The sequence below is a fragment of the Salmo salar genome, chromosome ssa16, assembly GCF_905237065.1.
Source record: "Salmo salar chromosome ssa16, Ssal_v3.1, whole genome shotgun sequence".
In the NCBI taxonomy this organism is placed as follows: domain Eukaryota; kingdom Metazoa; phylum Chordata; class Actinopteri; order Salmoniformes; family Salmonidae; genus Salmo; species Salmo salar.
The window spans coordinates 82,854,886-82,882,084 of record NC_059457.1 but is presented as its reverse complement, the minus strand read 5'-3'; the positions used below and the strand labels follow the sequence as shown (position 1 = coordinate 82,882,084).

General features: G+C 38.3%; 3 protein-coding genes across 8 annotated transcripts in view; 2 read left to right on the top strand and 1 right to left on the bottom strand.

Annotated features, from left to right (window-relative positions):
- LOC106573841 (nectin-1) overlaps nucleotides 1-1,177 on the top strand; it is a 61,225-nt gene extending 60,048 nt beyond the window's left edge. For both annotated transcript variants that reach the window (XM_045698195.1, XM_045698194.1), the window contains one exon: nucleotides 13-1,177. In XM_045698195.1, coding sequence (XP_045554151.1) covers nucleotides 13-34 — 22 coding nt within the window. In that variant the 3' untranslated portion in view covers nucleotides 35-1,177. The remainder of the gene's footprint in view (nucleotides 1-12) is intronic.
- LOC106574974 (nectin-4) overlaps nucleotides 1-27,199 on the top strand; it is a 215,464-nt gene that overhangs the window by 163,445 nt on the left and 24,820 nt on the right. The gene's annotated exons all lie outside the window — the stretch shown is intronic.
- LOC123727900 (nectin-1-like) lies at nucleotides 1,067-26,017 on the bottom strand. Of its 4 annotated transcripts, XM_045698196.1 has the most exons (14): nucleotides 25,865-26,017; nucleotides 24,236-24,574; nucleotides 23,639-23,944; nucleotides 23,378-23,413; nucleotides 23,101-23,206; nucleotides 22,940-23,005; nucleotides 22,720-22,749; nucleotides 22,587-22,604; nucleotides 22,382-22,444; nucleotides 22,084-22,122; nucleotides 10,722-11,039; nucleotides 10,272-10,392; nucleotides 9,809-9,845; nucleotides 1,067-1,855 (listed from the first exon to the last, which is right to left on the bottom strand). In XM_045698196.1, the coding sequence occupies exons 1-11, from the start codon at nucleotides 25,914-25,916 to the stop codon at nucleotides 10,967-10,969; spliced, it is 1,128 nt and encodes a 375-aa protein (XP_045554152.1). In that variant the 5' UTR covers nucleotides 25,917-26,017; the 3' UTR covers nucleotides 1,067-1,855; nucleotides 9,809-9,845; nucleotides 10,272-10,392; nucleotides 10,722-10,966. The 4 variants fall into 4 exon arrangements, with proteins under 4 accessions (XP_045554152.1, XP_045554153.1, XP_045554154.1 ...); XM_045698197.1 differs by lacking the exon at nucleotides 22,587-22,604; XM_045698198.1 differs by lacking the exons at nucleotides 1,067-1,855; nucleotides 9,809-9,845; nucleotides 10,272-10,392; nucleotides 10,722-11,039 and adding an exon at nucleotides 20,190-21,987.

The window sequence follows — 27,199 nt, the reverse complement described above, 5'->3', positions numbered from 1 at the left end:
TTTCTTTCTCAGGAACCTTTTCAATGACTACTGAGTGACTGTACTCATATTGCCACACACACCTGATCATTACTGACTAATCTGGTTCATGTTATTTTATCTTTAAAAGTCTGTGACAAATCAATCTGTTTTTTTAAAAGCAATCCTTTTAAGATGTTGTTTTGAGCCTGTCATAACAGTTATCTTAGTTGCCTGGTTTGTCTCAGGTCATGATACTGTAGGGCCTAGGGAGAGTTGTGCAGGTCAGTTTAAAGATTGTAGGGAGAAACCAAAAAGCTCTCTGAGACATTTACAAAGACCACACACGTAAGAATGGAAAATCAACCCTATTGGACACTTCCACTAAACAATAAATATGCAGTACTGCCATCAGGCATCAGTATAGCTTTTAAATGTTTATCTTGTATATACCTTGTAAGCATGTGTATCTGTCATGTGTGTTGCTGTTTCTTTATCTTGTGTGACGTGCCACAACTGATGTTCCTTCTGGAAAATGTTTAATTTATTCTATTCAATTTAAGGTTTCAAAGGGAGGGTATATTACCAGTAAACTACCAGAATTTTGGTAACTTTCAAGTTCTGGGGGGAATTTTATAAGATCACATCGAGTGAGCTTTTTTGGGTACTTCAGATTATCACGTGTCTGTAATTATCTCTGGCCCTCTGTGTGGCCTTATCACTACATGTGAATTATTTTTACTTTTTTTTAAGTTATTCAAGTATAAGTGACCAAAGTTGCCATACTAGAAATAATTTGTGCTGACATCAAAATGAGGGGTATTGTACAAAATAAATGAACCAGCAATTGGAAGTCTCTAACCAATCAGAATGTCAAAGCCAATGACGTGATTCATGTAAACCAACTCTGTCTCAACCAATCAGTTTCTGGGACCAATCAGAATGGTGAGAATGTTTTCACATTCTTAAGACGTCGGTGAGGAAAGCAAATCCAGACTCATGGTGGAGAAGAAACGCTAGTGAGCGTGGTGTTTGGTAGGAGCGATGTGGATGGATAGTCAGGCTAACTGATGTGCAGGAAGGAAATGACAGACAGGCCACCATGAAACAGTTCTCATGCTTTAAATAGACTGGCCTTGCATCCACAGAAGTACATAGGCTACAGCATACATACATTTTTGGGGAAAAACAGTTATAATAAATCATATCCAGCTAGTTACTAGTTGTTTGGTGTGTTTTTTTTAATTAACATATGCACTTAAACATGTAGCCTAATTAATGTAGCCAGGCCTATATAGGAAACGGAAACTATAAAACAGGTCTACATTAATATTCTGTGTTCTAAAGTTACAGTTTGAATTCAGTGGCAGTTGGGATTTTTACTGATTTCGCATTCATGTTTATGACAGGAAAAAATTTTGTATTTTACAACAGTACACTGACACCTGGTGGAAAAGATTATGATTTTGGGATCAGGTGATCTCCACAGAAACATGCTTTGTTCTAACCGCAAACAACAGAACAGCTATACTTTTTTAGACATGTACTGTATATAACACTTGTATTTCCATAACAGATGTGCAGCCTGCAGACACTATGTGTTGATATTTACAACAACCACAGAACATCTACAGTAAAGGAGAGGCTGATATATGGCAAGTCAGACAAAGAAAGAAATTGCATTTTCAGTAATCAAAATAATCACAGTAAATGCATATCTACCACTCTACCGTATAGCTGTATAGCTAGCTGTTACGAGAAGGTGTCTAATGCCATGTCGTCATTGGTCAACGGTGCCAGAGGGTCAGGGGTTAGGATGTGGCAGCTGGAGAGTTGAGTAAAGCCCATTGTCTCTCCTTGTGAACATGTTGAAGGGCTCCATGTCCTGTTGCTCCTCCTACAAAGACATTAACAATATGTCACCATATTACACAGTAGAATCTTATATGGGCTCTGGAAAATTCAACAGAAAATGTAAAAGAGCGCAGTCTGCAGGGGCCTCATTAATAAACGCTGCATACGCACAAACGCTAACTTTAGACCATGAGTACGCACAGTTTCAAGTGGTTGAAATATTGCATTACAAGAAGGCATACGTAGCCTAGTATTAGCATTGTGCAGGAATATATAACACTCTTATTCAGAACAATAAAACAGATAGCTAAATATAATGCAATCATTCGCGGTTAGTGAGAAGTGCGAAAAAAATCTATTTTATATTTGCATTGTAAAATAATTAGGTGTCCTTGCTAAGCAAAGCACAACTCTAGATTTCTTCTTCCTATTATTATTATATTTATTCTGCTCACTCTAAAGTTTACAAGATTTAAGCTATTAAAATGAAACCAACTTCCAAATGTCCAGACTGCCCCAACTTAGATTGCTTGTCAAAGTATTTTTGATGCTGTGTATACTTTTTGAGCTATAGCCATTTAAAATGTTCTTAAGTTAACACGGGTTTGAATGAGAACCATAGGAATAAATATATTGGGTCAGCATTGAGACCAGGATCTCATTTGTAAGGGAGCCCTGTGAACATGAACATACAATACATAATATCAATACAGTAAATACAACAAGATCAATCAAAACAAACACTAAATTCAAGGTGACCTGAAGGATATTCCATGAGCTGAGGCATAAAAACTAAAATAATTTGTCCCCAGGTCAGTGGAGACCTGCGGGTCCTCCAGAACCAGCCAGTCCAGAGAGCGGGTCTGAAAATTGCTGGATCTCCAGTCAATACATGAGCTGAGGTAGTGGGGGAGTCTCTGAAGAACCGCTTTATATACAAAAAGTATCCAATTCTGGGCCCTTCTCTGGTAGTCAGAGACTCTCGGGTAAGAAAACTATACAAAATGCAGTGATGTGTATGAAAATTGTCCCCAGTGACAAAACGCAGTGCTAAGTGATAGACTGAATCTAAAGGTTTAAAACTGAGGCTGCCACATGCATGTAGATTATATTACCGTAATAAAACACTGGGAGAAGCGTTGCTTGAACAATCTTCCTTATACTTTCCAAAGTGAGGCAGGATTTATTTCTATAAAAGAAACCAATCTTAATTCTCAACTTCTGTGTCAGTTTTTCAATGTGTTTTATCTTCATCCCAATACCCAAGTACTTATAATGGGGAACTTGCTCAATATGGGCTCCCTTCAATGTGCAAATGTGGGTCAATATTGCATGTCCTCAGGGTCAATATTACGAGACCTACAGAACAACATTCATTTGGTTTTATTAGCATTTAGCAGTAGTTTAAGATCAGTAAGTGATTTTTGAATTGAGTTAAACCCATGCTGAAGGGCATGAATGGCCTGCTGTACTGAGGGGGCGCAGGAGTAAATAACTGTCCTCCACGTAGAGATGAATGTTACAGGTTTAAACAGATAGACTAATATAATTTATATAAATAGTGAAGAGAACAGGGACCAAAATTGACCCCTGTGGCACACCTTTCGTAATATTGAGGAAACTAGATTTGATAGCGTCAGTAAGCAAACATTGTGTCCTGTCTGTTAGATAGTTCTTGAACAAATTGCATAATGCCTGATCTAGGCCTATTTCAGACAACCTTAGAACAAGTAAGAAATGGTCAACTGTATCAAATGCCTTTGACAAGTCAAAACACAAGGCAGCACAATGATTTTATGGTCTAAACAATGTAGCACATCATCTAAGTGTTGCTGCTGAAACAGTGCTATGTCCACGTCTAAAACCAGATTGGTGTTAATTAAGAATAGAATGAGAAGTTAAAAAACTTTCTAAATTCTAGTTTTCAGAAGCTATTTTATGAAATAGGTGGCTCACTGAAGCAAAGTGGTTATTAAAAGCACTACAAATGTCCATCTTATCTGTTATGGAGAGGCTGTTATAACCTGCAGGGGTAATGAGGGGATGGAATTTTGTTTCAGAGATTTGACTACCTTCCAGAAGGCACCTGAATTCTCACCATTCTCAGATGCACAGTTCAACAAGTATGTTGATTTAGCTTTTCTAACCAGGGATAAACATCTATTTCTCATGCATCTGAAGGACTGCCAGTCTTACGTAGAATCAGTTAGCCTTAGCCCACACTAAATTTCTCTCTTGAAGTTTCTCTGATAGTTCATGTGTGAATTAGCTCTATCTCTTACCCTTAGTTTATTGAACAGAGCAGGCTTATCTACAACAGAGTTGAGCAAAGAAGTAAACAATTTAGGGCCTGATCTGAGTCGGTCACAACCCCCTTTCAACAAGAATTGTTGTTAATTCAAATTCCTATCATTTCTCTTTGTAATAATGCAAGGGCAAGATTTAGATAGATTTTTAGCTCTTATACAGGCAACGGGACAATAGTCACTGAACTCATTAGCAAAAATTGGCTGTATACTTATGAGGAGCATTTGTCAAAATAATACCTAAAAGAGTATATTTTTCATGTTGTTTAAAGTTGGGGCGGTTTGGTTCAGCGGAGTTAGATTTAGATCAATGAAGATAACTTTCAGCCTATCAGAAGCTGGCATCAACTAATCCAGATTAAGATCACCACAAAATTAATAATTCAGAGTTAGTATAGTTAGATAGCAAATCAGACAATTGGCTAAGAGCACATGTTGAGGCAAAGGGAGGGCAATAAATTCCCACTAGTGTAATTTGGGCATTATTACAGAGGTAGCTATTAAAAATGATCCTGCTCCTTGGCCAATTAATCTAAAATATTAACTTTAAAACATTCAGGCTATCCTAACTTCTAATAAAAAAATATATATTTTCATCAACTATATTCATTTGCATAGATTTGCATAAACTACTCAACAACAGTAACTCTTGAACCATTCAAGCTAGAAACACTACACCAACTTTCACATGTTCAGGCTATCCTATCAATCAATCTGACCACAACCACATAGCTACTGACCACAGCCACAAAACTACTAACAACAACTAGTGAACCACAATTACACAACTACGGACCACACAACTACAGACCACAACCACAAAAGTACTGACCACAACTACTGAGCAGTACTGACCACAACTACTGACCACAAGCACAAAACGACTGACCACACAACAACTGACCACTATCACACAACGACTGACCACAACCACAGAATACTGACCACACAACTACTGACCACAACCCCACACCTACTGACCACACATCTACTGACCACAACCACAAAATGTCTGACCACAACCACACAGCTACTGACCACAATGACTGACCACAACCACGCAACTACTGACCACACAACCACACAACTACTGACCACAGCCCCACACCTACTGACCACACATCTACTGACCACAACCACAAAATGTCTGACCACAACCACACAGCTACTGACCACAATGACTGACCACAACCACGCAACTACTGACCACACAACCACACAACTACTGACCACAACCACAAAACAATTGACCACAACTACTGACCGCTTCTTCCCAGAACAACTGACCACACAACTAATGACCCGCAACTACTGACCACAACTACTGAACCATAGCTACTTACCACAACCACAAAACTACTTACCACAACTACAACTACTGACTAGAGGTCGACCGATTATGATTTTTCAACGCCGATGACGATTATTGGAGGACCAAAGAAAGCCGCTACCGATTAATCGGACGATTTTATATATATTTTTGGTAATAATGACAATTACAACAATACTGAATGAACACTTATTTTAACTTAATATAATACATCAATAAAATCAATTTAGCCTCAAATAAATTATGAAACATGTTCAATTTGGTTTAAATAATGCAAAAACAAAGTGTTGGAGAAGAAAGTAAAAGTGCAATATGTGCCATGTAAAAAATCTAACATTTAAGTTCCTTGCTCAGAACATGAGAACATGAGAACATATGAAAGCTGGTGGTTCCTTTTAACATGAGTCTTCAATATTCCCAGGTAAGAAGTTTTAGGTTGTAGTTATATGACTATTTCTCTCTATACCATTTGTATTTCATATACCTTTGACTATTGGATGTTCTTATAGGCACTTTAGTATTGCCAGTGTAACAGTATAGCTTCCTTCCCTCTCTTCGCTCCTACCTGGGCTCGAACCAGGAACACATCGACAACAGCCACCCTCGAAGCAGCGTTACCCATGCAGAGCAAGGGGAACAACTACTCCAAGTCTCAGAGCGAGTGACGTTTGAAACGCTATTAGCACGCACCCCGCTAACTAGCTAGCCATTTCACATAGGTTACACCAGCCTAATCTCGGGAGTTGATAGGCTTGAAGTCATAAAGTGCACAATACTTGAAGCATTGCGAAGAGCTGCTGGCAAACGCACGAAAGTGCTGTTTGAATGAATGCTTACGAGCCTGCTGGTGCCTACCATCGCTCAGTCAGACTGCTCTATCAAATCATAGACTTAATTATAACACACAGAAATACGAGCCTTTGGCCATTAAAATGGTCGAATCCAGAAACTATCATTTTGAAAACAAAACGTTTATTCTTTCAGTGAAATACGGAACGGTTCCGTATTTTATCTAACGGAAGTCTAAATATTGCTGTTACATTGTACAACCTTCAATGTCATGTCATAATTATGTACAATTCTGGCAAATTAATTACGGCCTTTGTTAAGAATAAATGGACTTCACACAGTTCACAATGAGCCAGGCGGCCCAAACTGCTGCATATACCCTGACTGCTTGCACAGAACGCAAGAGAAGGGACACAATTTCACTAATTATAAGAAATTCATGTTAGCAGGCAATATTATCTAAATATGCAGGTTTAAAAATCTATACTTGTGTATTGATTTTAAAGAAGGGCATTGATGTTTATAGTTAGGTACATTGGTGCAACGATGGTGCTTTTTTGCAAATGCGCTTGTTAAATCATCACCCGTTTGTCGAAGTAGGCTGTGATTCAATGAGAAATTAACAGGCACCGCATCGATTATATGCAACGCAGGACACGCTAGATAAACTAGTAATATCATCAACCATGTGTAGTTAACTAGTGATTATGTTAAGATTGATTGTTTTTCATAAGATAAGTTTAATGCTAGCTAGCAACTTACCTTGGCTTCTTGCTGCCCTCACGTAACAGGTAGTCAGCCTGCCACGCCTGCGTGGAGTGCAATGTAAGGCAGGTGGTTAGAGCGTTGGACTAGTAACCGGAAGGTTGCAAAAACTAATCCCCGAGCTGACAAGGTAAAAATCTGTCGTTCTGCCCCTGAACAAGGCAGTTAACCCACTGTTCCTAGGCCGTCATTGAAAATAAGAATGTGTTCTTAACTGACTTGCCTAGTTAAATAGAAAAATAAAAATTAAATCGGTGTCCAAAAATACTGATTACCGATTGTTATGAAAACTTGAAATCGGCCCTAATTAATCGCCCATTCCGATTAATCGGTCGACCTCTACTACTGACCACGTCCATACTGTAGGGCCCAAAGAACCAGCAACAGAACAACACAACTACTGACCACAACCACACAAATACTGACCACATAACTACTGACAACAACTACTGACCACAACCACACAACTACTGACCACAGCGACAAACACCACCCCAACGATCACATGTGCAGACTGACAAAACGTATATGCATTTTCATAAATTAGCATACACTACTCAACAACAGTAACTCTTGAACCGTTCAAGCTAGAAACACTAAACCAACTTTCAAATGTTCAGGCTATAATATCCTATCTACCAATCAATCAATCTGACCACAAATACTGACCACAACCACACAGCTACTGACCACAACTACTAACCAAAATGACTGACCACAATCACACAGCTACTGACCACACAACTACTGGCCACAACTACACAGCTACTGACCACAATCATACAGCTACTGACCACACAACTACTGACCACAACCACGCAACTACTAACCACACAACTACTGACCGCACAGCCACTGACCACAGCTACTGACCACAGCCACAAAAGATTGACCACAACTATTGACCACAACAACTGACCACAACCACACAACTACTGAACACACAACTAATGACCACAACTATTGGCCACATCCATACTGTAGGGCCCAAAGAACCAGAAACAGAACAACACAACTACTGATCACAACCACTGACCACATAACGACTGACAACAACGACTGACCACAACCACACAACTACTGACCACATCTATACTGTAGGGCCCAAAGAACATACAACACAACCAAACAAACCACACAACTACTGACCACAACTGCTGACCACAACTACTGACCATGTCCATACTGTAAGGCCTAAAGAACCTACAACACAACCACACAACTACTGACCACAACTACTGACCACAGCTACAAACACCACCTCAATGATGACATGTGCAGACTACACATCTTTTTGCTATCAGTCCTACTTCATAAACTATGAAGCTTGTTGTATCCCCATTCATTTCAATTGCGGAATGTAGGGTTCAACATTCAAAACTGAAATCACTGCCACAAAACATTCCGAATGTTCAAACTAAAGCATTTTGAGAGCTTTCAAACCCATTCTATGGCTTATGAGGATATAATACTCACTGTAGCCTACTATACTAGCCCACTATAACCCACTATAATAACTTCACACTTACAAACCACCCCAAAATAGGTCACTATAACTAAAACATAGCCTATGAAAACCCTTTTACTACCATTGCTACTACTACCATTACTATTGCCTTCACTACCAGTACTACTATTTCACAACCATACATACTTCAAGACAAGCAAACACACCACATTTACTTCAGTAAATGCCATTTTCTAGTTAGAAATAGGCATATTTTTAGTATTTATTTCATTTCCATGATTGCAGAAAAATCTCCTCACCTTTTCTGACTGTGATGGTTTCATAGCCTATAGGCTTACAAGTTAGGATAGGCTACCATTCATCACATTTGTTATTTAAGTCACGTGTAGCTCAGTTGGTAGCGCATGGCCAGGGTTGTGGGTTCGATTCCCATGGGGGACCAGTATGAAAATGTATGTACTCACTACTGTAAGTCGCTCTGGATAACAGCGTCTGCTAAATGACTGAATCGTAAATATAATTAGACCCACTTCACAGTACCAAATGGATAAGCTACTTTGCTCTATGCGAGCCGATCCGAAGCGCAGTTTAACAGAAGAACAGAAGGTTCACCTTTTCCATTGACGTTTGTAGGCTACGTCTGAATACTGTACTGTCAAATTTCTCGACTAGACAATACTTAATGTATAAACATAATATAAATGACCATTTAATTGGGCCTATTAAGCTATAATATCATGCGAAAGGGAGTGCGGTTTATAACAGCTGACTTTAACAGAAGAACAGACAGTTGATATTTTATATTGAAGTGAGTAGGCTACCACTGTAAGTAGGCCTATACTGTAGTTGTAATTTCTATCTGAGTAGACAATGTTTCAGAATTCACAGCCAGTGCAGCATATTAAAAAGTTACAATCTGTTTACAGGTCCACAACAATTTGCAATAGGTTTTTTCAGCAAATGTCACTGTAAAAGTTTAAAACATTCTGCCAACACCTCCAGAGACATTTTATCAAGCTCGCCAACTGCTATTTAGAAACGGCCATGGTTTAATTTCAGTACACAGCAAAATAGGTCGTTACTGTCACCATAAAAGGTTTTTCAGGCAGATTTTAATGCTCATTCACAAGTGAACAGGTTCAGGGTGGGTCTGATTTATAACGGGAAGCATGCGTATGTATGGCATCCACCAAGTTTATACATCTCAATTTGTAAGTGTGCAGTCTTTTCAGAAATGGCGCATGCAGATATTTATTGTGAAATGAACACAACGGTTATAAATGAGGACCCAGATGCCTTCATCTGACTAACAGGCAACAGCAAGCAGTGTTGTGGCACCTCGTTGACGGTTCCAGACACTTGTAGCTGTGTTCTCCTGTTGAGCAAAAAATAACAAGAGTTAACATAGCACCAAATGAAACATGTTTTACACAGCACATTTTCCGGAGCTAAATGATTGTGGGCAGTGTACGTGTTTTTTTTCACCACACTCGTTTTTGACAGGAAATGAGAAGTGAGAAGCCACAACAGTGCAGCTATTGGAAACTACTCACTGGTCACAGATGTCAGTTGAACATCTAGCCTAGTTTCGTTTTACATTTTGGTTGAAGCCCCCATGAACTCATAGCATTGCATGTAAGTCTGACACCAATTCAGTACTATATCCTCATTGTAGAACTAAAATATATTTGGGAATGCATAATTTCTACAACAGTTCTTCCAAGTAATTATTCAAATACCAAAAATCTGTCAAACACTCATGACAGAAACTCTTTTAACCAAACTATTAGTTTTATCTTACCTGAGATGAATTTTCCTCATGATTACGCCACCAAACACCAGGGCAGCTACACATGCTGCAACGCCTGTTATCATCCCCCAATAGAAGAGACTGTTGTCTGTGGCCTGTTGCACTTGGGTTCCTGAGAAAGGGGAAAATATATATTATGATCTTGTATGTTTCTCTTCCGCCATCTTGTTCATTTACATTAAGGCAACATGTTGTTGACAGTATCTACATTTTAAGACATTATTACATGTATTGATGACAAAATCCAATATTGTGACTACAGAAATTCTCAGTTCTGTCAGGTGTAAGTTCTATGACAGATGTTACGAAACAAGACCACAAAACACTGACAGAACATAAAGGTAAGCACATGACAGGCATGCCACTAAATATGTGGTGATAAGATATGCTGGAGTTCATTTTAAAATGATTGTGAACAATCCCATCAGACCAAACACTTACCATTGACAGAAATATCTATGTTTATATCAGAATTGCCATTATAATGTGTACAAACACAGGTGTAGTTCCCTTCATCAGATGGTTGTATGTTGGTAATGTGTAGAAACACTCTGTCATTCTCTGTCTGTAGTGTGACTCTGGGGTCACAAGTGCTGTTGGTATGATTTGTCTCAAATTCTAGTGCAATTTGACACTCATGACCCTCACGTATAACTCTATATTTGTGACATACTACAACAATGATGTCAGTGAGAGTTTGGTTTGGGCAGAGAAGAGTGGCATCTGCTCCTCCGGTCTCCAATGTTTTCTCTTGAGTCACTGTAAACAGGAAGAGAAACAGATTGTGAGTATATTATTCATGAGATCGGTTTGATTGAGCATGAGTAGTACTATCAATTCTCATTAATAAAAAGTCCCATTTCAGTCTACAGAAATTACTACAGACACAAATGGATGTTTTACAATGGTAAAAAGAAACCTGGCACAATAAAAAGTTACTTTACTGAATTGTTAATGCCCAAATGAAGACGACCCAAAGTGAAATAATGACCTCATACCAAAACTATCTCAATGTAACAGGAATATAATATGGGGGGGTTTAACTGTGTACGGGATGCAACTCTAAACAAGTCATCAACTAAACTATATCCTCTTCTTAACATGTCTAAGGTATTAAACCACAACATTAAAGAGATGGGTCTGTGTGAACTGTGGAGATAGAAACATCCAACTGAAAGACAATACTCCTATTACTCTCACCTCCAAAACTCATATTCAGTCATTTACTTATTTATTGTAAACTTGGCTTTAATTGACTGTTTCTGAATGCAAATACCTTCCTATAATAATTATGGACAATAGTCCATTGTCTTTCACGTTTAAGCTCAACCTCCTATGCCAATAGCAGAGACATAGAGATCCAACACAATGTTTCTTGGAGATAAGGAGTTTACCTCATATCGCAACACACAGATAGACATGTTTTTGGAAATTAATGTAGACAATGAAGTATGTCCAACTGTAGTCTAGGAAACTCTTAAATCAAACATGAGAGGTTGTATCATGTCTTACTCTTCACATAAGAAAAATAAGACCAATAAAGAATTAGAAATACTAGAACAGAAAATCCACCTCTTAGAAAGAAAACACAGTTTAGATAGAAATGTTGACACCCGTCAACAGTTGAACACTTTGAAGATTGAATATAACACAATAAACTCTGGATCTGCAGAGACCAACAAAAATTTTGGGGGGGAGTTAAATAAAAAAAAAAAGTAACCAGAGCATAACAATTATTCCTTCTGAAGTTAACTCAGTCTTTAAAATATTTTATCACAATCTGTATCAATCCCAAAACAAAAGTTCAAAGGAATATATAGACATTTTCCTCAATAAGGCCATTTTACCAATTATAAATGACCCAGAGAAAAGGAATATGGATTAAACATTACCCCAGGTGAACTGTTGGAGGCCATCAATAATCTACAGATTGGGAAATCTCCTAGTAATGATGGATTCCCAGTGGAATGTTATAGACACTTTAATCCCAGATTACTAAAGCCTATGTTATTATGCTCACAGCAGCTCTAGAGAAAAATGAACTTCCCCAGTCACTATGTTTGGCTACAATCCCACTACTTAAAAAGAAAGATAATGATCCACTGTCATGTGGATCTTCTGCCCAGTATAACTTTTGAATGTGAATTACAAAATCATTGCTAAGGTATTGGCTTTTCGTTGGCATAGAAACAGTAATGCAAAGGTTAATTCACTCAGATCTAACAGGGTTTATAAGAAAAAGGATGTCTTCAGACAATCTCCACAGTTTTTTTCAATGTAATCCATCATACCCCCATCAAATTCATGAGGTGGAAAGAAACAACATTGCCAGGCATCCTTATTTGGAATAACCCCACCTTACCTCCAGCATTTAGTGATGACACCTTTAAGTCATGTTCCAAAGTGGCATCATGAATTTTTAACATGTTTACTATGATGGATCTATACTGTCATTGAATGAATCACATTATCCAAGGCCGATTTCTTTCAGTTCTCACAACTCAGAAATCATATTCAATCACTTCAACAGAATCTGGATGAACCTAAGGCATCTAGCATAGAAAACATACTGAAAGAAACTGCTACGACAAAGAAGTTGATTGCCAAGTTATATCAAGAGCTGATTGAAACTCTTCCCGATGGTTCAGAACCTATAATGAACAAATGGTAAACAGATATAAATGAACAAATGGAGGATAACCATTGGTCACAGATATGTCCGTTTTAACATCCGTTTTGTCACCAAAGCCCCATATACTACCCACCACTGCGACCTGTACGCTCTCGTTGGCTGGCCTTCGCTTCATAATCGTCGCCAAACCCACTGGCTCCAGGTCATCTACAAGACCCTGCTAGGTAAAGTCCCCCTTATCTCCGCTCACTGGTCACCATAGCAGCACCCACCTGTAGCACGCGCTCCAGCAGGTATATCTCTCTGGTCACCCCCAAAGCCAATTCCTCCTTTGGCCGTCTCTCTTTCCAGTTCTCTGCTGCCAATGACTGGAACGAACTACAAAAATCTCTGAAACTGGAAACACTTATCTCCCTCACTAGCTTTAAGCACCAGCTGTCAGAGCAGCTCACAGATCACTGCACCTGTACATAGCCTATCTATAATTTAGCCCAAACAACTACCTCTTCCCCTACTGTATTTATTTATTTTATTTATTTTATTTTGCTCCTTTGCACCCCATTATCTCTATTTCTACTTTGCTCTTTCTTCTACTACAAATCTACCATTCCAGTGTTTTACTTGCCATATTGTATTTACTTCGCCACCATGGACTTTTTTTGCCTTTACCTCCCTTATCTCACCTCATTTGCTCACATTGTACATATACTTATTTTTCTACTGTATTATTGACTGTATATTTGTTTTACTCCATGTGTAACTCTGTGTTGTTGTATGTTGTCGAACTGCTTTGCTTTATCTTGGCCAGGTCGCAATTGTAAATTAGAACTTGTTCTCAACTTGCCTACCTGGTTAAATAAAGGTGAAATAAATAAAATAAATAAATATGTGAACATTTTTATATCTGCTCCTACAATTTAAGACATGAACTAATGCAATGTAAGATAATTCATAGGACTTACTATACTCCTGCCAGAATGCATGTAATGTCACCCAGAAATGTCACATCTCTGTTGGAGATGCAAAAAGCTCAAAGGAACTCTATTACATATGCTGTGGTCCTGTGCCAAACTGACACCATTCTGGGATAATGTATGTGCTATCATTTCATTGTGTCTAGGAATTTATATCCATTCATCTCCATGATTAAGTTTGTTGGGAAATGTAAATATTGGTAATCAATATCATAGAAAGTTTTGTAATCTAGGTCTACTTGCTGCAAAAAAGAATAAAGCCATCAATTGGAAAGCCCCATATCAACCCCCAATAACAAACTGGAGTTAAACCATACATATTAAACCATACATATTAAACCATACATATTAAACCATACATATTAAACCATACATATTAAACCATACATATTAAACCATTCATATTAAACCATACATATTAAACCATTCATTTTAAACCATACATATTAAACCATACATATTAAACCATACATATTAAACCATACATATTAAACCATACATATAAACCATACATATTAAACCATACATATTAAACCATACATATTAAACCATTCATATTAAACCATTCATATTAAACCATTCATATTAAACCATACATATTAAACCATACATATTAAACCATTCATATTAAACCATTCATATTAAACCATACATATTAAACCATACATATTAAACCATACAAATAAACCATACATATAAACCATACATATAAACCATACATATTAAACCATACATATTAAACCATACATATTAAACCATACATATTAAACCATTCATATTAAACCATACATATTAAACCATACATATTAAACCATACATATTAAACCATTCATATTAAACCATACATATTAAACCATACATATTAAACCATACATATTAAACCATACATATTAAACCATTCATATTAAACCATACATATTAAACCATACATATTAAACCATACAAATTAACCATACATATAAACCATACATATTAAACCATACATATTAAACCATACATATTAAACCATACATATTAAACCATACATATTAAACCATTCATATTAAACCATACATATTAAACCATACAAATTAACCATACATATAAACCATACATATTAAACCATACATATTAAACCATACATATTTGACAGAATTTGGAAATGTTATGTTGACCATCTTAGAGAATGTTTTGTATAGTTGCCATTTTGTTTTTGTGTTGCTTGTGATAAAACATAAGATGAGTATCTAGTGGTAGAGAAATAAAAATGAAAGTTTATTCTTGTTGAGTAACTGCATTAAAACTGTAGTGAGCAATTACACTTTACAATACAGTGTCGTTATTACTGAACTGTATAGGTCTAACTCCTGTAAGGACTCCTGTAAGGTTCAGGGCTAGTGTACAAATTAAATAGATCATGGGATACATCTCTCTTACCGTCAACAGCTGTGAATAGACCCCACAGCACCAGCAGCAGAGCAAGTCTGGATACACTTCCACACATACTGACCAACTGCACAACCAAACGTTGACCCAACACTGCCTGCTCAGACCGACTACAGATATGATGTCAATGCAACGTTATTTACTCAGCAGAGGAACAAAATAAAACTAAATTAAACCAAAGTGATGCTCATTTGACTGGGTTGACTTGGTTATAATGGCTGAGAGGAGGAAGTGGTGCTGTTGTCTAGCTTGTATTCATGTTACTCCTATGCAGAAACAATGGCACCTCTGCTAGTGCAACCTAGTTTTTGTGACTGGGGTCTTTGTAGAGCACCACAGAGAGGTCTTATGATCTACCACAGACACATCAACAGGTCCACTTCCTTCTTTAGACACCAAAAATGATAGATTTTGCACCACCATAAGGCTGAAGGGTGCTTTTGAACTGATTTTTTATTTTTTATTTTTATTTCACCTTTATTTAACTAGGCAAGTCAGTTAAGAACAAATTCTTATTTACAATGATGGCCTACCAAAAGGCAAAAGGCCTCCTGCGGGGTTGGGGGCTGGGTTTAAAAATATACACTGCTCAAAAAAATAAAGGGAACACTTAAACAACACATCCTAGATCTGAATGAAAGAAATAAGCTTATTAAATACTTTTTTCTTTACATAGTTGAATGTGCTGACAACAAAATCACACAAAAATAATCAATGGAAATCCAATTTATCAACCCATGGAGGTCTGGATTTGGAGTCACACTCCAAATTAAAGTGGAAAACCACACTACAGGCTGATCCAACTTTGATGTAATGTCCTTACAACAAGTCAAAATGAGGCTCAGTAGTGTGTGTGTGGCCTCCAAATAACAGAAAAACTGAGATAAGTGACATATGACCTCCCTACAACGCCTGGGCATGCTCCTGATGAGGTGGCGGATGGTCTCCTGAGGGATCTCCTCCCAGACCTGGACTAAAGCATCCTCCAACTCCTGGACAGTCTGTGGTGCAACGTGGTGTTGGTGGATGGAGCGAGACATGATGTCCCAGATGTGCTCAATTGGATTCAGGTCTGGGGAACGGGCGGGCCAGTCCACAGCATCAATGCCTTCCTCTTGCAGGAACTGCTGACACACTCCAGCCACATGAGGTCTAGCATTGTCTTGCATTAGGAGGAACCCAGGGCCAACCGCACCAGCATATGGTCTCACAAGGGGTCTAAGGATCTCATCTCGGTACCTAATGGCAGTCAGGCTACCTCTGGCGAGCACATGGAGGGCTGTGCGGCCCCCCAAAGAAATGCCACCCCACACTATGACTGACCCACCGCCAAACCGGTCATGCTGGAGGATGTTGCAGGCAGCAGAACGTTCTCCACGGCGTCTCCAGACTCAGTGTGAACCTGCTTTCATCTGTGAAGAGCACAGGGAGCCAGTGGTGAATTTGCCAATCTTGGCGTTCTCTGGCAAATGCCAAACGTCCTGCACGGTGTTGGGCTGTAAGCACAACCCCCACCTGTGGACGTTGGGCCCTCATACCACCCTCATGGAGTCTGTTTCTGACCGTTTGAGCAGACACATGCACATTTGTGGCCTGCTGGAGGTCATTTTGCAGGGCTCTGGCAGTGCTTCTCCTGCTCCTCCTTGCACAAAGGCGGAGGTAGCGGTCCTGCTGCTGGGTTGTTGCCCTCCTACGGCCTCCTCCACGTCTCCTGATGTACTGGCCTGTCTCCTGGTAGCGCCTCCATGCTCTGGACACTACGCTGACAGACACAGCAAACCTTCTTGCCACAGCTCGCATTGATGTGCCATCCTGGATGAGCTGCACTACCTGAGCCACTTGTGTGGGTTGTAGACTCCGTCTCATGCTACCACTAGAGTGAAAGCACCGCCAGCATTCAAAAGTGACCAAAACATCAGCCAGGAAGCATAGGAACTGAAAAGTGGTCTGTGGTCCCCACCTGCAGAACCACTCCTTTATTGGGGGTGTCTTGCTAATTGCCTATAATTTCCACCTGTTGGCTATTCCATTTGCACAACAGCATGTGAAATTTATTGTCAATCAGTGTTGCTTCCTAAGTGGACAGTTTGATTTCACAGAAGTGTGATTGACTTGGAGTTACATTGTGTTGTTTAAGTGTTCCCTTTATTTTTTTGAGCAGTGTATATTCTGAACTTCTTTTATTTTATTTTGTATTATTGCGCCATCCCTATGCTTGTGATGTCTTTCTACCTCAGTTTATGTGGCGGGACTACCACTGGGCTGAAACACAATCTCCAGATTGTATAGTTATCAAGACAGCAGCACCACCTGCCCCTTACTTATTGAAAAAGGTGCTTAGCGACTACCGCTTCGGCACCTACCTGGCACGAACTCGGGACCTCTGCCTTGCTAGCACACGTGACTGTTCTCCCTCATGCATCTTAGCTGATCACGCCACCTCAAAAGCTAATGAGGTGACGCAAGCGGGACACTTAAAGCTGAGGCGCAAGTTTGGGGTCAATTCCAATTAAATTCCAGTCAATACATGAAGTACACTGAAATTCCAATTTGAAGTCCTATTCCAATTCTCTTCAATGCCTTTCAATTAGGAACATTTGGAATTAGAATTGGAATTTGGTTTACTTTCTGAATTGATCTGGAATTAAAATGGAAGTGACCTTACAATGACCCTGCTGAGGAGGAAGTTTCACACATCTCCATGTGCTACATTCATCCCTCAAACTTCCTCAACAGCGCCCCCAGTGTTGAGCTGAGCGCAACTGTTGATCTGAGCCATTGCGCAACACTGTAAAGGATGTCGCGCTGCTTCCTTAGCGAGTACTGCTTACCCCCATTGACCCTGCTGAGGAGGAAGTTTCACACATTTACAACATTCTGTTTAGTCCACTGAAGAGGCCTCTAAAATAACTAGTGTTAAACGTTACAGTTGTTAATATTTGATCTTTCTCAGAAACCCCTGTGCAAGAGGAACCAGTCAAAGGAGCATCACTTTGGTTGGATTAAGTTTTATTGTGTTCCTCTACTGAGTATATACATCATATCTGTAGTCGGTCTGAGCAGGAAGTGTCGGGTCAACGTTTGGTTCTGCAGTTGGTCAGTAAGTGTGGAAGTGTATCCAGACTTGCTCTGCTTTTGGTGCTGTGGGGTCTATTCACAGCTGTTGAAAGTAAGAGATATTGCATGATCTATTTTATTTGTACCCTAAACCTAATACAGGGTAACAATGAGTAATTACAGTACTTGTTACACTGTACTTACAGGAATTCGGCCTACACAGTAATAAGGACACTGTATTGTAAAGTCTAATTGTTCACTACAGTTTTAATAGTCATTAAGAATAAACTGTCATTTTTATTTTCCTACCTTTAGCTTCAAGATTAATCAAACCTATCCTATGAAAAAACACTCTCACAATCTGCTATTCTTCCTGTTTGCAGACTCAAGTAAAAACTTTGGGAACAGGAGGAGCAGATGTTACTCTCATCTGCCAAAACCAAACCCTGAGTTACATTACTCAAATGATATGTCATTTAAATAGAGTGATGAGTGTCCAGTGTCATATTGTTCTGACCCAAAAAGTCCAGACAGCATTTGTGACCCCAAAGTCACACTACAGACAGAGAATGACAGAGTGTTTCTACACATCACCAACATACAACCATCTGATGAAGGGAACTACACCTGTGAGTCTTACATTTTAGTCATTTAGCAGACGCTCTTATCCAGAGCGACTTACAGTAGTGAATGCATACATTTCATACATTTTCTTCACATTATGGAGGTACACATCTTTTGCATTTCAGTATTTCTGTCAAAGGTGTTTGGAGTTTTTCCAGGTTATAGAGCTCACCAGCTTGTAGTCCTAAAAACCGAAAATGAGTTACCTCTGGTTCGTTCAGCCCTTCCTATGGGAAAAATGAGTTACTTCTAGTACGTTCAGCCCTTCCTATGGGGAAAATGAGTTACCTCTGGTTCATTCAGCCCTTCCTATGGAGAAAATGAGTTACCTCTGGTACATTCAGCCCTTCTTATGGAGAAAATGAGTTACCTCTGGTTCATTCAGCCCTTCCTATAGGGAAAATGAGTTACCTCTGGTTCGTTCAGCCCTTCCTATGGGGAAAATGAGTTACCTCTGGTTCGTTCAGCCCTTCCTATGGGGAAAATGAGTTACCTCTGGTTCGTTCAGCCCTTCCTATGGGGGAAAATGAGTTACCTCTGGTTCGTTCAGCCCTTCCTATGGAGAAAATGAGTTACCTCTGGTTCGTTCAGCCCTTCCTATGGGGAAAATGAGTTACCTCTGGTTCGTTCAGCCCTTCCTATGGGGAAAATGAGTTACCTCTGGTTCGTTCAGCCCTTCCTATGGGGAAAATGAGTTACCTCTGGTTCATTCAGCCCTCCCTATGGGGAACATTAATGGGGAAAGAATAGGGTTTTGGAATAAACGCTGAAAATAAGGTTAACACAGGCTTCGGAGATTTTATACGTTTTGTTCTATGAGATACTATCAGTCAGTTAACATGACCATGGAGTTAGTGAGAATTATTGAATTCAGTCCTCTGTATGGTGTAAAACATAATCTGGTACGCTGACTATCAAATCCATGTTTCAACAATCTTTAAACTGAACAGACCAGGTGTGATGCGTTCTGCCTCTTCATGAGACGTCAGAGAGTCAGCTGCAAAACTACAGTATCAAACCCGTTTCAATACAACATCTCTCCCTAAAGTTATATTTAGGTGACCCCTAGTGGCAATTGTATGTATTTTTGGTTGGTCTCTTGAGCGGCAGAAGAATCAGACAATTCACTCTTGAAGCATTTCCAGCAGCAGATTTATAAACACATTGTATAACAAGCGATGTCACAACATACACTACAACATTGTTTAAACATTTTATTTATAAAAGTAGAAAACAAACACACAACAAAGGACATCACAACATTGTGTATCTTACAGCATTTGATTTATAAAGAGTGAAGAAAGTAAACACACACACACACACACACAAAAACACACACCATGAAAGTAGTCTACATTATGACATTATGTAGGTTATAATATCACAACACACCATGAAAGTAGTCTACATTATGACATTATGTAGGTTATAATATCACAACACACCATGAAAGTAGTCTACATTATGATATTGTGTGGGTTATAATATAACACACCATGAAAGTAGTCTACATTATGATATTGTGTGGGTTATAATATAACACACCATGAAAGTAGTCTACATTATGACATTGTGTGGGTTATAATATAACACACCATGAAAGTAGTCTACATTATGACATTATGTAGGTTATAATATCACAACACACCATGAAAGTAGTCTACATTATGATATTGTGTGGGTTATAATATCACAACACACCATGAAAGTAGTCTACATTATGACATTATGACATTATGTAGGTTATAATATCACAACACACCATGAAAGTAGTCTACATTATGACATTATGTAGGTTATAATATCACAACACACCATGAAAGTAGTCTACATTATGATATTGTGTGGGTTATAATATAACACACCATGAAAGTAGTCTACATTATGACATTATGTAGGTTATAATATAACACACCATGAAAGTAGTCTACATTATGACATTGTGTGGGTTATAATATAACACACCATGAAAGTAGTCTACATTATGACATTGTGTGGGTTATAATATAACACACCATGAAAGTAGTCTACATTATGATATTGTGTGGGTTATAATATAACACACCATGAAAGTAGTCTACATTATGACATTATGTAGGTTATAATATAACACACCATGAAAGTAGTCTACATTATGACATTATGTAGGTTATAATATCACAACACACCATGAAAGTAGTCTACATTATGATATTGTGTGGGTTATAATATAACACACCATGAAAGTAGTCTACATTATGACATTATGTAGGTTATAATATCACAACACACCATGAAAGTAGTCTACATTATGATATTGTGTGGGTTATAATATAACACACCATGAAAGTAGTCTACATTATGATATTGTGTGGGTTATAATATAACACACCATGAAAGTAGTCTACATTATGATAATATGTAGGTTATAATATCACAACACACCATGAAAGTAGTCTACATTATGATATTGTGTGGGTTATAATATAACAACACACACCATGAAAGTAGTCTACATTATGATATTGTGTGGGTTATAATATAACAACACACACCATGAAAGTAGTCTACATCATGACATTGTGTAGGTTATAATATAACACACCATGAAAGTAGTCTACATTATGACATTGTGTGGGTTATAATATAACACACCATGAAAGTAGTCTACATTATGACATTGTGTGGGTTATAATATAACACACCATGAAAGTAGTCTACATTATGACATTGTGTGGGTTATAATATCACAACACTTGATTTATTTAAAAAAGTGAAGAATAAAACAAAACAAGTGTAGTGTGGATTTATCATGTTTCATCATTAACCAACTACAAAATATATTTACATAATACTGTATCTATATATACAATAACCAGCAGGCCTATGTGTGTCAGCCATTCAGTCCACTATTCAGTACCCACAATGCCTATGGATAGAAACGGTCTCTGAACCACACAGATGTGTGTGAGACAGTATGGTAGTCACTCAGTTCTCATAACCCTCTAAAAGTTTCCTAAAATAGATACAACAAAATGGCATAGATATTTATAAAAAAATATATATACTTCTGACTGCATCTTTGTAATTATTCATGATTATTTCAGCTCACCTTCTACATTGCAGGTCATCTGGTCTCTGAGGAGATAATCTGTATGAAAGAAGGTAATTTAAATATCGACTGAATGGAGTATCCTATACTAGTGACATGAGTAACATAACACAACAATGCAGCAACGCAACAAATGCAACTCATTTGCATGTATGCAGTCACCATGACTACCACCTAAGAACATCATTCCAGAGCTTCTTGTTCAATGAGAGAATACGGTATAAAACCTACTTTACAACATCTTGTGCTTGTTGCATCATACACTTGGCTGAGGAGCTGAATGAAGGTGTAAACCTACCTCTTTACAGCCTCCTGAGCTGGTTGTATCCTGCGCTTGTCAGACGAGCTGAGGGATGGTATCCTGAAACAAGAGGAAATGTTTTTGTTATGTTCAGATTTTTGTATTTTTGTTCATTTATACTAAAAGCTTTTGTAACATTCTCAATATTGTCTGTTTCATGCTTTCTATCGGGATAATCAAATAAAGTTGTAAAAATACTCACATTTGTGATGGACTGGAGCTTGGTGTGAAAGAGATTAAAACAGACAATGTAGCGGCAAAAAACATACACAACAGAAATGTTATAATTATTATTTATCTTAAAAAGCTGTTAAAAATGTTGAAGAGATACTCACATTTGTGATGGACTGGAGGTTGGTGTGACACTGAAATAAATCAAAATAAACAATGTACTGACAAGAACCACATCATCTGATTCATTATTTTATTACAATTATTTAATCATGAAGAATGTACCTGTATAGCACATATTTTCAGAAAATGTAATTATCATGTTTTCTTTCAAATAGGTATCCATCATAATCTCTTAAATGTTCTTTAGAATGAGCATCTTACTGTTTGGATGTTGGTGGTGTCTTTAAGGAAGTTCTGCTGATTTCAGGGTCAGGAACTGGGGGTTTTCTACATCAAATTAGAGATCAACTGGTAAACAACTGGCAGTCAAATCACATTCAATTCAGAGTAACTGTTCAGTTAAGGAAATAGTTTTTATCTACCTGGAAGAGGTATCTTTTCTCCTCTTTTGCAGCCATATTACACAGAATACAGCAATGAGACACACTGAACCCAGCACTGAACCCATCACTGCACCAACCACTGCACCTGTGAATGAGAGAGATGACAAGAGAAGACAGAGGTCAACTTCCCAGGTACACCACACTAACGCTTCATACATGTAAATATGTCTCTGCACTACACCTGAAAGTTGAACAGTAAAAAAGTCAGTCAATAGGTTGATTATGACCTGTCATTATTAGAATAACAACCACTTACCACTGATCGTGTCATCATCAGAGACCTGAGATTTACCTAGCACAGAAATACACAGGAAGTACTTCATCATGAACACAGGAAGTACTTCATCATGAACACAGACAGTACTTCATCATGAACACAGGCAGTACGTCACCATGAACACAGGCAGTACTTCACCATGAACACAGGCAGTACTTCACCATGAACACAGGCAGTACTTCATCATGTTCCTGATCATGTCAATATATTATGGTGGTATTAACCCTAACCGTTTCTCACCTGCAAATGAAGCTTGATCCCTAGTTGGAATCACCATGGAAACCTCCTTGACGGCACCACGGGATGACGCTACACACCTAACCCTGGTGTCTTTGTCAGGTAGACTGGACGCTGCCACCATGGCAGTTATGGTGACAGTGACTGTTTCATTGGAATGGGTGACATCAGCCATGGTGGATTTGTCTAGACTGATGTTTTCTATGTGGTCCCTGGTTACTGTAGGAGCAGGTCGTCCCGTAGCAGAACAGGACAGAGTGGTGTGACTGTTGTTGGTTTGTGTGATGAGGAGTGAGGGTCCATACAGCTCTATAGGACAACAGACATAGTTCACAGTGAATGTAAATACTATAAGGTTTTCATGTACATCAAGGTCAAATGGATACATGATAATTTGAGGGAATTGTTCCTGGGTTAATCATTTACACACAGGTCAAGGTAGAACAATGGATTGAAGGCATTGGAGGCCATTGTTCCTGTTTTAAAGGGACATAACATTGTTTTAAGACCTCAAAAGTAGTCTAATGTTAAGGTGAATCCACATTATACAATTTGGATTTTAGAGTGAATTAACCCCTCCTTACAGTGATCATATTTTACCATTAATTTGGAGGCAGGTCCTGCCACTGATAGCTCCTTCTGGATAGGCGTTAAACAGACACTTGTAGCAGGACTCATCTCCTCTTGACACTCCTCTGATGACAATAGAGTAGTTCTGCAGACCCTCGTCTTCAAACTCCACTTTCCTCTGAAAAGGTGGGTTGACTACTGGTCCAAATCGTTTGTTGTAGGTGGCCACATTTTCAGTCGCCCCTGGTGTCACCTTCTGCCAGGTGACTTGAAGCACGTTTTTGGGTTTCATGAGCCTGCAGCTGAAGTGAGCGTCCTCTCCCAGGGTTGCTGTGACAACCTGCTGTGTTCTCACCAGCTGAGAGAGCCCTGCATGAAGATAGTTACAGGCTGTTTAGTACACACATCTAATACAGCGCTACATTTTAGCTACCTGCAGTGAACACTATGAAGGGACTAAACAACAGCATAAATACATTTAAAGGTATACGCAGTATTGCATCTATCATTTCAATTCCCATTCTGTATGTTTGTACATTTCAAAATACTCTTGGAAGACTAGCCCTTGGTGGGCTAAAATAAATCCTAATACATTTAATGCTGGAATATGTAACTTTTTGGGCGACCAGACCAAATTCACATAGAAATTAGTTTATTGAAATTATAGAAATATATATGTAATTCTCCTTGAAAGCAAGTCTAAGAAGTGGTGGATCTGTTTTATGTGAGCTATTTCTATGCTTCCTGTTTTTGCAGCTGAAAGTACAATATTTTTTGGGTTATAGAAAATATATTTCAGTGTTTTAGATGTTACAAGTTGGCAAAAACTTTGTTCCAACTTATCTAGACAAGTTGGGTTCAAGTTCAATCAAGTATTGTCTCAGTTTGAGACGAGTATATTAATGTTGTACTTAGAGTCCAGTCCCCCTTGACTCCTTTCCAGTTTCAGCTGTTATCCAATTAACTGACTGGACAGTGTTTTTTTCTGTCCTGACAACAAATCCACTTTTTTGCTATAGCTGATGTAATGCATCACGTCATCTACTGAAATATATATTTTCATTGTAAACTGGTCCTTGACAAGTACATTTACAAAAATAAAGTAAAATAGATCTTGCAGAGAGGCACATTGGGAAATATGTTAATAAGACACATGTATTTTGAGCCAACACAGTATTTTAAGCTGAGAGTTTCAGCAACTCAGGTTTTTCTAATCATCTCAAATTGAGCAAAAATCATTGGCTTAGTGAAGTATTTCATGTCAGCTAAAAAATCCTGTCAATTCAAATGTCCAGGCAACTCGGATATTTAAGCTCCATGGACTTTTTAGAAGTTGCATGTTTTACAGTATAGAACAGGAAGATGCTGATGTTTGTATACTGATGGTGACTGGACCGGCCATTCACTAGTAAAAAAGACACCTTCAATAAAAAGACACCAGCTTCAATAATGTTCAAAATATAATACTTTTCATTGAATTAAATGTATTCCTTTAAGGACTATCTGCAGTTACAACTGATGTATAATGCACCTATATGTGTAGTCTAGTTATCTACATCTCATAATGAAACGCTAATCTGAAATTGATAATACTGTATAACTTACATTTAAGACCTACAGACCTATCATGTATTTCATATGAACACGGATGTAACTCACCCTCAGGAAGGAATAGCAGCAGAAGAGTAAGGTAACTTTTAACACGAACCATGGCAGCAATGTGTGGCTTGGTGAGGCTGGGTGATATAAATGGACCTCGGGAGAATGTGTGGCAAGGTAGTATTTCACACTAGGAACCGTTTTCAAAGGAGGCATTGTGGGAGGCATGGTAACGTAGTCCGTTAGATAGTTTAAATACTAACACGCTCTGTTGTTTTAGGTAAAAAATTAACAAGCAACCTTGTTGGCCAATTTTGTGTTGGGAGTTCCTCCCACAGAGATAAGGGCAGTTGCTAGTCTCTCATATCAGAGCTGTAGCTCTCTACCCACCGGTGAAGTGGAGCACAGCATGCTGGGAGATCTCCCACTCAGAGAAGAAGATCAGCTCGAGAGAAGAAGTAGTTTCTGAGAAACAACAAAGAAAGATAAATATATCATCACATTTCAATTTGGTCAATTCAGAGATCTTTGTGGGAATAGTGTGTCTGTACAGTGAACCATAAAGGTTTAATGCAAAAGCTGCCAATGGGACTACAGTCATTGTGGAACATATTGTTGTTTGGGAAAAATGTTTGAATTTGCGACGAACCTTCACAAAGAATATCTGCAAATACATTGTTTTTGCAACCAGCCAAAAACATTCTAATACTGTATAATGTTTTGTCCACATACATATTATTTAAGTAATATAATCATAATGAATCTAGTTGCGAGAGTCCTCCTGATTTCAGGGTTATCAGGCTCTGTGCATCAAAAAAGAGAACATTTGATAAAGTAATCTGAAAGCAGTCAAATCTCATATTCCACTGGAAGGCACAGCACATATTCCAGAATAACAGCATTAATGGTTTTTGGGAAAAATCACATGTAAGTTTGTCAATCAATGTCACAGTAAAACTGTACTTTCTCTCAGATATCTGAATAAAAACCTGATCTTCCACCACAGTGACCCAGCTAAAGATTGAGAGTTTATGGGGGTAAATTTGGGTAAACAACATGACATGTTATAAATAACATTGTAATTTCTCCCTTTGCACCACAACACTGCCACGGCTCCACAGCATACAGCAGAGACACAATGAACCAATCACTGCACCTGTGATGAAAGAGATTGAAAGTGACCAGAATAATGGAATGATTCACAGGTAAAGCATAAGAAGGTAAGTAAATAGGTTGACTATCACTTTATCACTATAACAATAAGTAAATAGGTTAACTGACTTGGCACTATTACAGTAAGTAAATAGGTTGACTATGACTTGGCACTATTACAGTAAGTAAGTAGGTTGACTATGACTTGGCACTATTACAGTAAGTAAGTAGGTTGACTATGAC

Coding starts and splice junctions, on each gene's coding strand:
- LOC123727900 (XM_045698196.1), bottom strand. CDS start 25,916: ATGGTTCGTGTTAAAAGTTACCTTACTCTTCTGCTGCTATTCCTTCCT. Junction 23,414..23,638: donor GGATCAAGCTTCATTTGCAG/GTGAGAAACGGT, acceptor TTTCTGTGCTAG/GTAAATCTCAGGTCTCTGAT. Junction 22,123..22,381: donor GCTCAGGAGGCTGTAAAGAG/GTAGGTTTACAC, acceptor TCTTTCATACAG/ATTATCTCCTCAGAGACCAG.